The sequence below is a fragment of the Penicillium diatomitis genome, assembly GCF_028827545.1.
Source record: "Penicillium diatomitis strain IBT 30728 chromosome Unknown utg000004l_segment0_segment0, whole genome shotgun sequence".
NCBI classification, from domain to species: Eukaryota; Fungi; Ascomycota; class Eurotiomycetes; order Eurotiales; family Aspergillaceae; genus Penicillium; species Penicillium diatomitis.
The window spans coordinates 561,045-575,741 of record NW_026623176.1 but is presented as its reverse complement, the minus strand read 5'-3'; the positions used below and the strand labels follow the sequence as shown (position 1 = coordinate 575,741).

The following is a 14,697-nucleotide window of genomic DNA, read 5'->3' as shown; positions in this document are numbered from 1 at the left end:
ATATACAGAGCTTAGTGGACACTGGAGAATGGCATCATGAAAACTTTCAATTGCGCGGAAAGGAGGTCGATGAAGACTATCGCAGCACAAGATGCCCAGCAAGATGGAGACCTGATGGGAAGAAGTTACCGTGATCTGTGTTTTCGAAGTAGCAGAATGGGTCCGAAAGAGAATGAAGCACGCTACAACTCAATGCCTCGCACTTGACAAGCAGGTCGATGCACGATGCATGAAACCCAACCCAAAAGCCGTCCGCGTCCGCCCCTCTCTGCCTCATTCACCGCTTCCCCTCCCTCCCCTCTTCGTGTAAACAACGGCTTGGACTACTATAGGTAGTTCTCACTTTCCCCTTTGGTCTGCACGCAATCATGCAGTCAGGAATCACTGGTTCGTCTATCATTGCTCACTTTTTCCGGCAATTCACATATACTACTCGGGGTTGAGGCTCCCATCCTCCCACTGCAACTGACCACCTCTCCCGTCTAGTCTCCTCGGAGCTGCATGATGCCTTCACTCGCTTCACCTCCGATACCTCCATTTTCTGTCTTCCTGTGACTATTCAAGGAGAGACCCTCACTCCCTTGACCCCGATCAATTTTTCCGGATCGTCCTCTAGTCCAGATTCATTCTACACCAGCCTGTCCCAGATCTCCTCGATCCTGCAGCCCAAAACCCCAATCTACCTGCTTCTCCGTCGCCCGCTCGCTTCCAAGACCACTCTGGTCGCATTGACCTACATCCCCTCCAATGCTCCCGTTCGACCCAAGATGCTGTTCGCATCGACCCGGTCCACGCTGGTCCGCGAGCTGGGAACTGAGAAATTCGACGACACCGTGTTCGCCACGGAAGAAGAGGAGATCGTCGGTCGGGAAGCCTGGGCCGAGCGCGACGGTGACAAGGCGGGCGTGGGTCGTGAGGCCCTCATGGGAGAAAAAGAGCGAGAGCTCGAGGCTGTCCGCCGAGCTGAGGCGGAGGCTCGAAGCGGGACCCCGCATCGAGATATCGGCATCGGAGGCACTTTCGGGCCCGGCACGGGCTCTGGAATGAGGGTTTCCATGCCTGTTGATGATGCGGCCAAGTCTGCGCTGAAGGAGCTTGCAGACGGTGGTCTGGTCCAGCTGGTAAGTTTCTTGTACTTGCACTTGAATTCCTACGTCTCTTTACTTGTCATGACTTTACGGTATTTGGGGTAAATCATGGGGAGAGTCAAGGCTGGCTCTATGGACTTGCGCTAACGAGAGATACATGTAGACTGTTTCACCCACAGAGACCATCACCTTGGCCGATAAGCAGACTGATGTTCAGCCAGGCTCTGTCGCTGGCCACATTTCTTCCTCCTCGCCTCGATATTCCTTCTACCATTTCCCTGGCTCCGACGTCGTCATCTTCATTTACACCTGTCCCACAGGCTCGTCGATCCGAGAGCGTATGCTGCACGCCAGCTCTCGCAGAAATGCCATTACCATCGCCGAAGCGGAGGGACACAAGATCACAAAGAAGGTAAGGCCGTACTGAAGACAAAGATCTTGCAGAGAAATGCTGACACGGTTGGCGAATCGACAGATTGAAGCTTCAGGACCCGACGAGATCACTGGTGATCGACTGAAGGAAGAGGTGCAGCCGGCGCAGGATTCAGGGCCAGCACGTGGCTTTGCCCGCCCAAGACGGCCAGGCCGGTAGATGATAGACCATGTCGGAATGGCGGACAAGTCTATTTGAGAACAGATGTTGAGCGTCGTTGAATAGGGCAAACATCTCTTTGTTGTTATGTATCAAAGCCGAACATGGCGCCCCAAACAGATAGTCCAGTTGGAACTCAATTCACTCGGAGAGAAGCGAATCAAGCCTTGCATGGCACACGGCGCGCCGTGCATGCCTCCCTCATTGTATCCGCACAGGTGGAGGAAGAAGCGACCAAGTGCACCACAAGAGAGTCGAAGAGGCACGGCTTAAGGTCATTGATTCCGAAAACTTTTCTTTTGGTAGAACAGATCTGTCCTCGAACTTCCCAAATTTATAATTTTGGGACACCCGTCTCGATCCTTCTCCAGTCGCGTACATTCGAAACAATAGAATGCGTCACTGATGCCCTCTCCGCCGCAGACAACACACTTATTCTGATAATTGCCGAAGGAGCATTCGTCGCAGATGCGCACAAGTGTGGTCGGACGGACGTAAGAATCACACACCGGGCATTTGCCGTCGCATTTGTCGCAAACACGGCCGATGGAAATGCCGGGCTGCTTGCGGCACATAACGAGATCGGGGTGATGGCGAGACATGGTTTGTACCGCGAATGATGGAGAAGAGAAGACAGGCTCGAGGAACGATGAGGTTTTTTGTCGGAAGCGATGCGTATATGTAGGGGTAGGACCTCGGAAGGAAAGTACGGGGATTACCAAGCTGTCGGACAAGGTGAAGGGACGGTAGGTGGTGAGAGGCGAAAAGAAGCTGGCAGAAGTTTGGGAAATGGTCTTCGTGCACGTGCCACCAGGTCCCAGCCTACGCCAATCTCCGAGTGGCCGAGCGATAGTCTGGCAAGCACCTTCTTTAGGCGGTGACTTGAAACCTATTTTGACTGGGACAGTCTTTGGAATGGAAGCCCTTTCTTGAGTTCTTGATCAGAAGATCAAAGCGTCATTTTCTAACGTGCGACAAATCTAATCAGATGTTCTGACACTGATACGCTCAACTTTTCAACATGTCTGAAGGGTGAGGCGGACCCCTCCTACCCCGATCATTGCTAGATGCGCCTGGCCATGTAAGCTGACATTTGTCGATTCTCATACCCAGAACACTCGCATCAGCCGTAGCTGTACCGGAGCAGGAAGCTCCAACTCAGTCGCCTGAGACATCAACAAAACGAAGACAGTCTTCCGCCTCTGTGCAAGACTCAAAGCGCCGCCGTCTAAGCTCGCAAGGCGATCTCTCTCCGAACGTGCGACGACCCCAGCATTCGCCTGGTTCGCCAGTACGAGAGCGCCCAGCAGAACGAAGGCCCATTCGTCAAGGCGGAGAAGAAGATCGCAAACGTGGTCAGCGGCTATTTGGCGGGCTGCTGGGCACTCTTTCGCAAAGCTCGAGCACGGCGGCGCAGAGGCGACGTGCTGATATAGAAAAGCGTCAGCAAGAGAAGCTGAAGTCGCAAGCAGACGAGTATGACGGCCTGAAGAAGCGTCGCAGGGAGCGACGGGACAAGATACGCCAAAGGAAACTCCGTTCTATGAACGGGAGGCGGTACGCGATTTCTTGATGTCTATGTTTGATGCCGAAGCCGCGTGTCTAGGCTGGTAGACGCGAGTTACTGACTGTCTCGCAATGACAGATGCAAACACGACACCAAACCCTTTACGCTATGGCGCACTCTCTGAAAACACGGACGGAACCAGTTCTGGTACGAACAGGCCTCAACCTCGCCTCGAATTGCCTCCGTTGGGTTGAAAGCTAACATACTGTACTTTCTGGTGTTTAGTACTATAAGCCCTGGCAACTACGGCCTGGTGACGACGCCATCATTCAAGAACAGATTCGTGACGCAGAATTCACAATTGCGGAAGAGGTGGCCCTTTTCGAAGCTCAATACCCACCGCATGTCTTCACATATGAGCAGATTGAGTCAATACCGACGGAGACAGCACCACTGGAGACGGAAGGAAGAGAAGAGCAAACACAGGAGCCACATGAGCAACCACCTGCGGGCCTGAGCTCTCAGACAGCGTCTACTCACCAGGCCGATGTTGACGCGAAGTCAGATGATCGTTCAACTACGGTTGAAGCGCAATCTCCGATCAAGGAGAAACCTGCGCCCACGGAGTCCGATATGGCTTCCCACCCTGAGCCTGCAGCTGGTGCTGCTGATGCGGAAGGCGGACCTCGCTCGCACCACGATGACGATGGCGATGAGATGTTGGAGGACAACGAGGATACGGTTATTTACTAGCGACTCAAGGCTCGAAACTGGCAACATCATTGTATAGGTGCGTTTAAGCATCGACATGACATCTTGCCTCTCGTAAAATAGTCTCGATTTTCAGATACAGCTTGCCAAGTCCGTTAAACAAGGTGTTGTACTACTGTACTGATTGTACTGATTGTACTCTAAATTTATGGGGCTCCCGAACAGCTCCACTGCCGAGGTATGACGAAGGGTACTCCTCGGCTTGCCAGGAAACAACCACATTCCCCTCTTCAATGCTTCGGTCCTGGAAAATCCCTGAGATAACAGGTTCAAGGCTCTTTCTATTGAATCAATTAGTCTGACCTAATACCTATTCTACCCCTAGCACTTCTCGATCGGTGTCTGGTAAGCTTCACGTGATGAATCCCACGCTGCTTATGCTCTCACTGCCAGGTCAAAATCTAGTCGGACTCGATCAGTACCTGGGCATCGGCCTTTGCCGGGATTTTCTATCTGTGCTGAGACTCAATTTTTCTTCATAGTACAAAGTGACAACTTGTAAAATATGGCCGTGGATAAGATTCGTGTTTCTGGTGACCCCCGCATCGAATACAAGTCAGCTACCGTGAATGGCCGTCAATATGGTGAGTACCAGCGAGATCCGCATCAACCAAACATTGGCCAACAACGCTCCTCTTTGAGCGAGAAAGTATACACGAGTCATACAGATTTACAGACTATTTGTGCTAATAAGCGATGTTCTGCCCGCAGGTTACCTGCTCAGTCAACCCGATTCTGGAAAATATCGGGCTACGATCTTCTTGGTGAGTTTCCTTCTGTTGGAGGTTCAGTGGTGCCTTGATGAATGCTGATTGAATTTACAGATCCATGGCTTCCCAGACATCTCGATGGGATGGCGGTATCAGATCCCGATGTTTGTCAAGATGGGATTGCGAGTAGTTGCACCCGATTGTCTCGGATACGGCCGAACGGTAAGTATCATACTCGTGAATTGGGCAATGAACCAAGAGTCTTCGTTACTAAGTGCAAGAGTGAAAATTAGGAAGCGCCCGAGGAGGTTGAGCTTTACTCTCACAAGCGATGCGCCGATGACATGAAAGCACTCGCATCACACTTGGGCGAGTCCAGGATCATTCTGGGTGGCCACGACTGGTAAGGTACCAATCAACACAAGTCTTTGACAGAGGCGGCGGCACTGACTATACACAGGGGCGCAGCGCTATCCTATCGAATTGCGCTTTGGCATCCAGACTTGATCAGTCATCTGTTCACTGTCTGCGTGCCCTACGCACGCCCCCAGCCAACCTATCTGTCGATTGAGGATCTCGTCAAGAACTCGGCTCCTCACTTCAGATATCAAATCCAATTTGCCAACGGCGATGTCGAGAAAGTCGTCCGTACCAAGAGCGAAATCAAACAGTTCCTGGCTGCGATGTATGGCGGGCGTGACGAGAAGGGCAAAGTGGGATTCGATGCTGAGAAGGGAGTTCTCTTGGAGAAATTGCCCTCATTGAAGCCGTCGCGCTTGCTGACTGAAGATGTGAGAGTAGCAGACTTCCTCCGTCCAATTTCCACACAGGTTTTGGCTGGGTGCTGACTTCTCTCGATCGCTGATAGGAACTGGATTACTATGCGACTGAGTTCTCACGAAATGGAATGCACGGTCCCCGTAAGTCTTCTCACCATGCTCAACACTACAACCTACCTGGAATACACTAAACGATAACAACTAGTAAACTGGTACCGAACCCGACGAGTGAACTACGAAGAGGAACTTGCCATCCTTGATCGCAAGATCACCATTCCCGTTCTGTTTATCCAGGCTCTTAAGGATCAGGCCTTGCCACCTCACCTTGGGAAGTCAATGGCCAACCACATTCCCAATCTGACCATCAAACAAGTCAATACCGCTCACTGGGCGCTTTGGGAGAAGCCTGAAGATGTGAATAGTATCATTTCTTCTTGGATGAATGAAGCTGTCTTTGCAAATGGGCGGCTGGGCAAGCTTTGAAATAAGATATGGGTTCGACTCGCGGTGGTAACGGAAGACATCTAGCCACGATGGTCACTTGATCGTGCTATAGCGACACAAGCTCTGTACTACCTCGGCAGACAACTTGAATGATGATCATTTCCAGCTTTCAAGGTCCACTCCTACGTAGCTCCTTCAACCCCTATGAAAAGCCTATTTGAGGACTAAATTGAGGCCTTCCTGAACAGGTGCACAGATAGTGTTGATACTGTGACAACCATTCGAACATACTGAGCTAGCAGCTCTTGAATAGAAACAGTCTGGTTCTAATGGCTTGTAGGCTTTGCGCTGAGTTAAAATGAAAGAGATACATCATTTAAACTTCGCATTGAAACCTATCAAAACAGGAACACCTTTGAATTTAATCAGTTACGACATGTTGCTGGACACTGTCGACCGGAATCTCGAGGTATCATGGAAATCCACTGACTCGGCCTCGAGAAGGATGGTCGGAGCCAAGTTCATCCTCAGACCTTCCCACTAGTGTTGGAATGTCTTCGTGTCAATACGGCATCCAACCTTCTCGAGGCGGTCAACAAAGTCTTGGCCCAAAGTTGCCGATGTGACGATGCCGCCACGTGAAGTCTTCTTCACTCGTTCTTCGTCATTGAGAATGACAATTGCCGCTTCAGCCAGGAGCAAACCGGTCAACAAGTACATGCCACCTTCGAAGCTGAATTTTCCAAAGACGCGCTTGGGCGCCGGGCCTTCCTGATCAGCGGTGGCAACCGCATGATACTCGAGGCGGTCATTCTTAGACGACTCGGCAGTAGGACCTTGTCCTGGAGCGAAGATAAATCTACGCACCAGCGCGCGGATGGGAGAGATCATTAGAAGCGAGACTCCGACGAGGAAGCCAAGGTGCACCGCAATGCCGATAAGAGAGTTGCGCACGTGCAAAAATTGGCGAAAGAAGAATCGCTTGCCGTAGAGCTCGGGCATCAAAGTGCTGCTGCGATGCACAATGGTCACATCGGCGATGCCAGAGGGCGACGTGGTCACTGTGCCGAGATCTCGAATCCAGCGAGCACCGACAAGCTTGGAAATAAGGGACTCGCTGGGGATATCCTTCGGCGGAGCAGACGCTGCAAGCGAGAAAGGATTCAGAGACTTCATCACCTCGGAGGGCGGCAGCCAATCGAAGATGCTGAGAATGGTGTTCAGCGTGCCACCGCTGGCACCCGATGTCCTAAGGGTCCAATATGAGAATACTGGTCATCAAGTCGCACATATGTTCGAGAGGTCAATCTCACTTCATCTCCTTGATACAGCAGTCAATCTGACGGGTTTCGGTTGCTAACTCCTCCCGCACGTGCTTGACCAGTGCCCAAGCGAGTACGTCTGCTGGAGCACTCTCGACACCAACGGAAGGGATAATCTGACGGCCAAGGTCAGCAGACAATTCTCGTCTCATTCATCGAGATTGAGTCACCCACAATCGCTCCATTGTTCTTGGCTGTCTCGTGGTACTTGTCGATGATCAGCTTCACCCATGGGGTCTCACCGGTCCTGTAGATATCCGTTAGTAGCCAACGGGCGCATGATCTTGCACTTCCACTCACGCGTCAACATAGTGGGTACCATGCGTAGCGCAGGCCTCGACCACCGGAGTTGAGTAAAGGTGATAGGGTCCCACGCAATTGATAATCAGTCTTGTCTTCTGCGCCAACTCATTCAACTCGCTTGAGTTGAGCTGCACGGCAAGAACATCTTGTAGTCACGCCAACCCTAATATCAGCAACTACAACACTTCAACTTGGGCCTATTGCGTGCTTATCATCGTACCTGGCTGGACACGGTCCGCGTTGAGTTTCTTGAGCTCCTCAGCAATTGGATGGATCTTCTGCGGCGAACGACCTGCAATTGCCCATTTTAGATCGGTGGGGAGGTTCTGGACGATATGCTCTGAGCAGAGACGGCCAGTATAGCCAGTTGGGCCCAAAAGAACCAGATCGTATTGTCTCTCCGTAGCCATTTTGTGGGTGGTGTTTGAAGCCTGGGGAGGGAGAGATGACGTCGGAATGCGAGCAGAGAACCCAACTTAAACACTAGTTATTTAGTCCGCTACTACACGTCGGCAATTGAGACGGAAAAAAAGAAGCTGAATCAAATTATTTCAGCGTGTGTTGGAATTTGATGGAATACTTGGCGCAATTCTTAAGTGTGCTGAGCAGCTGTACCAGGTAACACTAATTCCATACCGAGCTGGTTCGGTCATCCCAGAATGTCGTCAGGATGCCCTTTCGTCGCACCGAGATTCACTTTCACGTGATAACAAGAACGACTGGCAAAGCCGCCAAGCTTCGAATCTGGATTGCGGGGTGGTCTCTCTAGTTCGCCGTAGCATGACGAAAATCGATCACTGAGGCAAGATACCTTTGACTCGGAATTGTGCAAAATGATTGCAATCTGAAGGTTTGAGATTTTGGAAGCTTGGCTAATATTATTTTTTTCAAATTTGGGTATCTCTGCGCCGAAATGCTCTCTCTGAATTTGGTCATTGTCATTTGCGCAGTCAAGCAGAATCCTTTTCTTGTCAACAATGTTATGTGGCCCGTGCATTATAAGAACGTGATGGGTCTATGACATCGCAAATGAACACTGGGGGATCATGAACATCAATCTCCGAGAAACGCAGTCAATGAAAATGACCACACCAATCGCATACAAGGGATAAGCCAGACAGTTGTCCGGTCGATCATAGTAGAGGCGTTAATGATGGGAGAAATTCCAGTGACTAGGATCATGGCCTCACCGCCTACCGCTTTCTGGACGAGATCCTTGTGCCACCAGCAAGTCAGGCAGATCAGGTGACCACACTGTGCCAAGGCTTCGAGCCCTAAGCGAGCCCACCCACAACCGCTCTTTTACAGCCTGGCTTTGGACACTTCGCTATCCATCTTCACGCTCAACAGCCGCACACAGCCAAGATGACCAAGCGCACCAAGAGTATGTTCAAGCTGTCTAAACCTCTGACCCTCCCGATTATCTGTCGAACCTGTTGCTAATTCTTTATACAGAGGTCGGTATCACCGGCAAGTACGGTACCAGGTATGCTCAACTCCAATAAAATTCCCGTCCGCGCCACCATTATATCCATGCCGTGAAATTCTCGATTCCGCTCCCGGTTCTCAACTGCGAAATCGGATACGGCGAGTGCTTTTCACTGCGAAAACTACGATATTGACTCGGAATTTTTTTCTCTTCAACAGATACGGTGCCTCTCTGCGTAAGCAGGTCAAGAAGGCCGAAGTTTCGCAGCACGCCCGCTACATCTGCACCTTCTGCGGCAAGAACACCGTGAAGCGCAAGGCTGTTGGTATCTGGGAGTGCAAGGGCTGCAACAAGACCGTTGCCGGTGGTGCCTACACCGTCTCGTAAGTTGCGCCTTCTTTCGATACGGATAAATGTGTCGCCCTGGTCACACAGCTGGCACATCGTTCGCATATCCGCCTGTCGCCTTCATTCGTTGGTCTTGACGTGTTCTGACAAGTTCTCACAAATACAGTACCCCCGCCGCCGCTGCCACCCGCTCCACCATCCGTCGTCTTCGTGAGATCGTTGAGATCTAAGCGTGATACATGGGTTCCTTTCTCTTTACGGCTACGTCTTGAATACCAAAAATGAAAACTTCGGAATCATAAAACAATTCCTTATCCCTCCATCAGAAACATGCGTAATCTGGGTCCTCGTGATGGCTCAATTCTAGCAACGCCGAACTCGACAAGCTTCTTTCAACTCATTTTCCTATACATTGCCTCCCCGCTGATTCCATCAATCCTGAACTTTCGGAATGTCGGATATGGCACCGTTGATTTCCCGCGGGAAGAGGTCCGTCGAATCGGAGAGACCGTAGAAATTCTTTCTAGCGATCCTCTTCATGACTACGATTCTGTTTCCGCCTGTTCTGCTCGGGGTATAATACAATTTCCAAATCGAGAAGATTGCCAGACAACGTTATGATGCGGTCCAGCGTCCCTGTTCTCTCTCGCACATGAGATCCTTACCAATGTCGCAGTAAAGTTTGACAGACTGCTGCGCTAGTGGAGAAAGACTGCTGTTCTACGCAAAGCCCTTTTTTGGATGAATACCTCGACTCCAGATATGCAACCTGCAAATCAGGTGGGGATAGACAGAGTGTGATTTATAAATTTCTCTTTCATCTTATTGACTCACGTAGAATCAGGTTTCCCAGAAGCAGTGCATGCCGCCCTGGCGTCTTGCAGCGTTCTGTACGGGCTTGTTCATCCCTCTTGGTTTGGCAAAGAGCATCCCTCCAAGATGGGACAAGATGGGCATCTCCAGGCTCACACTTGGTCAAGGTCCCAAGTCTCAATTTACAGCTTTCATCTCAACACACGGATTTAGTTCAGAGTCAACATTCCCATTCTGATTGTTGCCTTGGTTCTCTTCAGCCCTTGGGTTCGCATGTGCCTCCCGGCAGGTGATTCGCCTCCGTCACGTTGGCGCCCTGTTTTGAGTTAGACCGGAAATCCTTGGCCCACCTTCAAAAGGCCCGACTCCCGTTTCTCCACTTTACACTCTACACACTCTTCCCTCATTACTTCTTTGTCTTCACTTCTTTCGTTTCGATGCTTCATGCCGTTTGCCAACCGATCGATCCCTATCTTCTACTTTTCCCATGTCTGACACGTGCATCGTCTGTCTAGGGGACCTTGGCGAAAGCGCTAGTGACCCTCTCGCGGTCGAGGCAGTGCCAAGACTCGATGCTGCTGACCCAGCGGCTAAGGCCCCGATGTCCAGTGATGACGAATGCTCTAGTGAGATAGCCCAATTGTTGCCCTGCGGACACATACTTCACCATATTTGCCTGAAGCCCTGGGTGGAAAGAGCAAATAGTTGCCCGATATGTCGCCGTAATTTCAACATGGTAGAGTTGAAGAACCAGCCTGGAGGTACGTATACTTCAACTCCCTTATACATATCTCGATGTCGAGGCCGAACATCGTCTTTTGCTGCATGGAGTAGGACTAACTGGTGGTGCGTGCTCTAGGTCCGATCATTTCATCATACGCTGTCCAAGACCGTGTCCAGGTCGCCGAGATCGACCCATCCATGGTAGCTGACTACGGCGATGAAGACTTCGGCGACTATCTACCTTGCACAATCTGCGGACAGTGCGGTGATGAAGATGTGCTGCTCCTTTGTGACGGCTGCGATGCTCCATCTCATGTCTTTTGCTTGGGACTGGAGGGTGTGCCTTCTGGGGACTGGTACTGCGACATGTGTGAGACGCTACGGGCGGTGGAGCCTGCTGCGGAGATAGTGAATTCCCAGCCTCGCACCACAGCACGTCGAGACGGTCGCACACGGGGTTCGCGCCGTCAGACACGAAGCAGTGACCAGGTAAACTCCTTCCACTGGGCACGCGTGTGGCAAGCTGTATGGGACAATCTCAACTTCGATTTAGATTTCCCATACGATGATGATCGTGCTGCTCAGCGTGTGCTACAGCAGCGACGGCGTGAGGAGGCAAATCAGCGCGAGTTTCGGGCCTGGCAACGCAGATTCGAGGTCGCTGAGCGACAGGGAGGTGGACATCGCTTTCGCGACAGTGCCCCCCTCTTCGACCTTGAATCTCCCCGGCCCTCGCGCCCTCGGGTGCCGAGGAACCCCACGCCTGAGCCGGAGTCTCTCGAGGAGATGCGGGCCTGGAACGCATTTGAACGAGCTCGCGAGATCGAAAATGATCCCAGTGCTGCTCGCAAACGCAAAGAACCGACCCTATCGCCTGAACCTGAATCCTCTGAGCCACAGCGTAAGCTCAAGCGTCCTCGCACAAGGCGACCCCAGGACCTCGCCGCGATAGCGCAACAGACTGGAGACACCTCGAGAACGGCGACTGCGGGCAGCGCCGGTGGCGTCGGCGGTAGTAGTAGCTCTACTGGTAGCGCTAGCTCTACTCGTGATTCGACTGGTGCCACTGGTCGGGTAAATGGTGCTGTTTCGGCTGAGCCTAGTTTTCTCTCCTGTCTGCTGCAAGAAGTCGAGCACGCATCTGCCAACGAGCGCACAACGCCTCTCATGCGACCTGCTCCGGCATCCGGCGCCCCGGCTGATCTCGCTTCCTCGGGTCCCTCTTCGCCAACAGCCTCTGCCCTGTCCTCCCACCGGTCCTCTCCGCGACTCTCATCCGCCACACCTCCGCCCTTCTCGCGTACTCGTGCACTCTCTCCCCTTCGACTATCGTCTCCAGTGCAGCCCTCATCACCACCATTCTCTCCTCAGGTTTCCACTTCCGGAAGCCCCCGTCCACCGGCTCCAGCCAAACCACAATCAGCGTCATCTGACGAATCATATCGTCCGCGTTCTCGAATCCCACGAGCGGCCACCGAGAAAACGCGCTCTCGGTCTGCAGAGACATCTTCCCGTGGCGGCGAGCCTTCCTCCGAAGTGAAATCGGACATTCGCAGCATGGTCAGCACCGCTCTGAAGCCACATTATCGCTCCAAGACCATCACGCGAGAGCAATTCACCGAAACCAATCGCACAATCTCACGTCTGCTCTACAAACGCGTGGGCAAAGCCCAGACTCTCGGCCCAGAGGTTCGTACGGATCTAGAGAACACTGCGAACTTTGAGGTACAGAAGACTGTCGGTGCCTTGCATAAGAAGAACAAGGAGGATCGCCAGGCGCAGAAGCAGAAATTGAAAATGAAGCAGACCGCGCAGCCAGCGGCGTCAGCGGGCGACGGTGCATGACAAGCTCCATCGGTTCGCTTTTTCTTCAACTAGCTCAAAGCATTTCCAACGGCGTTTATTTCGTGGGAACTCAGCGAAATCTGATTTTGCTACTTAAGGTTTGAAGGATCGGTGCATGTTATTGCGAGGGTGTTTCTTCTGTATTTTCAATGGCTCAGTGAACCGGCCATCAGCAAGATAATTTCTAGGGAAGCTCCAGGTGCCGCTTTTGCTTGACCACATGACTTGATGACTGAATGATAGCGACTTTGATTCTACTGTCTGAGTAATTTTCCACGTTGTGGATGATCCTCAACACTACACGTAGATTTGCCAGAGCCGGGTTCCTATGTGTTGTCTTCTGCCTCTGGTTTGGCTGGCTTTTTGAGATAGGAATTATTCGTGTCTGTCGGAGTGGAAGCGTTCTTTGTTAAGGTCTACATGAGACAAAGATATGGTGACCTGCCTTTCAGCCTTGTACCTCGTTGGTGCTTTGAGAACACTCCCGGCGTCCCTTGTCCCTCCAGCGCGCCTTCCACCTGGCGTCTTCAACAGCGCCATCGTTCTTACTCCAATCTGCAGGCTTCCCAAGTTTCAATACTACGACTTCAGGGTTTAGTCTACCTCCTCACAAAGTTTGTTCAACCTGCGGTCACTTAAGTCTTCTTCCTCTGTTCTGATAGATGTTTTGAAGCTTTTCAACACAGAACTGCGAGCCCTTACGACCCTTCACGCTTGTTTGTTTTAAACTTCGTGACGCTCGTCTCGCTCCACAAAATGGTGCGACAACATCCAGCAGACTGCGACTGTGAGCGCTGCGATCCGCTACCGGATACTTTGCAGCTACTTCTTTGCATAACGACAAAGAATAAACTTAGCAATGCAGAAATTCATATCCAACGTAAAAAACAAGAGCGTCGAGTGGCTGAAGAGCTCAGGAAATGGTCCGAGAACGCTCCGCGAGTCGACTCGTCTCAACCTCCAGAGTCGCAGCAACTCACTCGGTCCGGAAGTTCGTCGTTCTCAACACCATCAGTCGAGACTCTCCATGTCACACAAACCATTTTGGATCGTTTCAAAAACTCACGAGCGTTCTTCACGCACCTCGACATTCAGATCATGTTTTTCTGGCATACGTACCAAGCCATCGAAAGATTGACCTTGGACCCGGCCTTGTGTCTGCTGCTTGCAGGCGTAATGTTACCCTTTGCAACCAATGCAGAGGTCCGTGATCGGGCAACGGAGATTCTTCAAGGAGACCGACATGCGAGAGAAGAGTCTCGGGCTTTGGGGGCCAAGGAGGTGTCTCGTCTACTTGTCGCCGACGGCGCCGAGTTGCGTATGTGGGACAGTTTGAAGCAGGGCACACTATTCATCTTCGGTTCCTCGAACATTGCATCTTCACGAGTACCACCTCTTGCATCGTCCGAATCGCCATCATCTTCACCATGCAAGCCTCGGTCCGCTGAGCCGTGCATTCAAAGGTTGGAGAGCGTGGTCATCGTACAAGCTCCGTCTTCTCCTCCGGAGAATACAATTGATCGTCTTCAGTCATCCTCTCCTCCCATGGATCTGGTGGATCACCTACAGTCAACTTCTCCTCCTCCCGCGAATATGGTAGATTGCCTACAGTCACATGCACAACGTCTGCAACTTGAAGAGGACAACAGATATCTGGCCACCAGGGTCCATCAGATTGAAGCGGGACAAAATGAGCTTCTCGAAATTTTGCAGACGATGCAGCACAGAATGGCAGTTTTGGAGGAGGAAAATCGACGTCTAAAGAAAAGACTGCATGCAGCAGCATCGGTCTGCGCAGAACCTTGGAGTTGTTGACGGCTGTACGCATACCCTCATGTAAATTTATAATGGCGGCGATATCATTTGCCCTTGCTTCAGTCTTGAACAAGAGGACATGGACTCGTTCTGTCAGGTGCACTTTGTTCACTGGTTGTTATTCCGATAACATCTATCATTGCATGCTCAACGGCTCTACCTCACCAGCTCTGCAAACAGCTCTGTCACTGGAGACAAGAAGTATGTG

At 51.7% G+C, this 14,697-nt stretch overlaps 8 protein-coding genes across 8 annotated transcripts; 7 read left to right on the top strand and 1 right to left on the bottom strand.

Annotated features, from left to right (window-relative positions):
• Positions 1-156: 156 nt before the first annotated feature.
• On the top strand, positions 157-1,680 carry N7539_003521 (twinfilin; the record flags this gene model as incomplete). The annotated part of the gene is made up of 4 exons (XM_056933123.1): positions 157-160; positions 487-1,121; positions 1,252-1,500; positions 1,564-1,680. 4 exons carry the CDS (start codon positions 157-159, stop codon positions 1,678-1,680), a joined length of 1,005 nt encoding a protein of 334 aa, XP_056790664.1.
• Positions 1,681-2,701: 1,021 nt separating this feature from the next.
• N7539_003520 (uncharacterized protein) lies at positions 2,702-3,253 on the top strand (the record flags this gene model as incomplete). Its single annotated transcript, XM_056933122.1, has 2 exons — positions 2,702-2,712; positions 2,794-3,253. The coding sequence occupies 2 exons, from the start codon at positions 2,702-2,704 to the stop codon at positions 3,251-3,253; spliced, it is 471 nt and encodes a 156-aa protein (XP_056790663.1).
• A 102-nt stretch (positions 3,254-3,355) lies between these two features.
• N7539_003519 (uncharacterized protein) lies at positions 3,356-3,940 on the top strand (the record flags this gene model as incomplete). Its single annotated transcript, XM_056933121.1, has 2 exons — positions 3,356-3,394; positions 3,482-3,940. 2 exons carry the CDS (start codon positions 3,356-3,358, stop codon positions 3,938-3,940), a joined length of 498 nt encoding a protein of 165 aa, XP_056790662.1.
• A 523-nt stretch (positions 3,941-4,463) lies between these two features.
• On the top strand, positions 4,464-5,930 carry N7539_003518 (alpha/beta fold hydrolase; the record flags this gene model as incomplete). Its single annotated transcript, XM_056933120.1, has 7 exons — positions 4,464-4,542; positions 4,670-4,722; positions 4,783-4,890; positions 4,962-5,071; positions 5,129-5,459; positions 5,537-5,588; positions 5,653-5,930. 7 exons carry the CDS (start codon positions 4,464-4,466, stop codon positions 5,928-5,930), a joined length of 1,011 nt encoding a protein of 336 aa, XP_056790661.1.
• A 501-nt stretch (positions 5,931-6,431) lies between these two features.
• On the bottom strand, positions 6,432-7,926 carry N7539_003517 (saccharopine dehydrogenase family protein; the record flags this gene model as incomplete). The annotated part of the gene is made up of 5 exons (XM_056933119.1): positions 6,432-7,140; positions 7,205-7,329; positions 7,388-7,460; positions 7,514-7,661; positions 7,737-7,926. The coding sequence occupies 5 exons, from the start codon at positions 7,924-7,926 to the stop codon at positions 6,432-6,434; spliced, it is 1,245 nt and encodes a 414-aa protein (XP_056790660.1).
• Positions 7,927-8,830: 904 nt separating this feature from the next.
• N7539_003516 (60S ribosomal protein eL43) lies at positions 8,831-9,537 on the top strand. Its single transcript, XM_056933118.1, has 4 exons — positions 8,831-8,900; positions 8,972-9,002; positions 9,164-9,328; positions 9,460-9,537. The coding sequence occupies exons 1-4, from the start codon at positions 8,882-8,884 to the stop codon at positions 9,521-9,523; spliced, it is 279 nt and encodes a 92-aa protein (XP_056790659.1). The 5' UTR covers positions 8,831-8,881; the 3' UTR covers positions 9,524-9,537.
• Positions 9,538-10,593: 1,056 nt separating this feature from the next.
• N7539_003515 (putative PHD and RING finger domain protein) lies at positions 10,594-12,674 on the top strand (the record flags this gene model as incomplete). Its single annotated transcript, XM_056933117.1, has 2 exons — positions 10,594-10,867; positions 10,966-12,674. 2 exons carry the CDS (start codon positions 10,594-10,596, stop codon positions 12,672-12,674), a joined length of 1,983 nt encoding a protein of 660 aa, XP_056790658.1.
• A 756-nt stretch (positions 12,675-13,430) lies between these two features.
• Positions 13,431-14,489, top strand: N7539_003514 (uncharacterized protein; the record flags this gene model as incomplete). The annotated part of the gene is made up of 1 exon (XM_056933116.1): positions 13,431-14,489. The coding sequence occupies one exon, from the start codon at positions 13,431-13,433 to the stop codon at positions 14,487-14,489; it is 1,059 nt and encodes a 352-aa protein (XP_056790657.1).
• Positions 14,490-14,697: the final 208 nt, after the last annotated feature.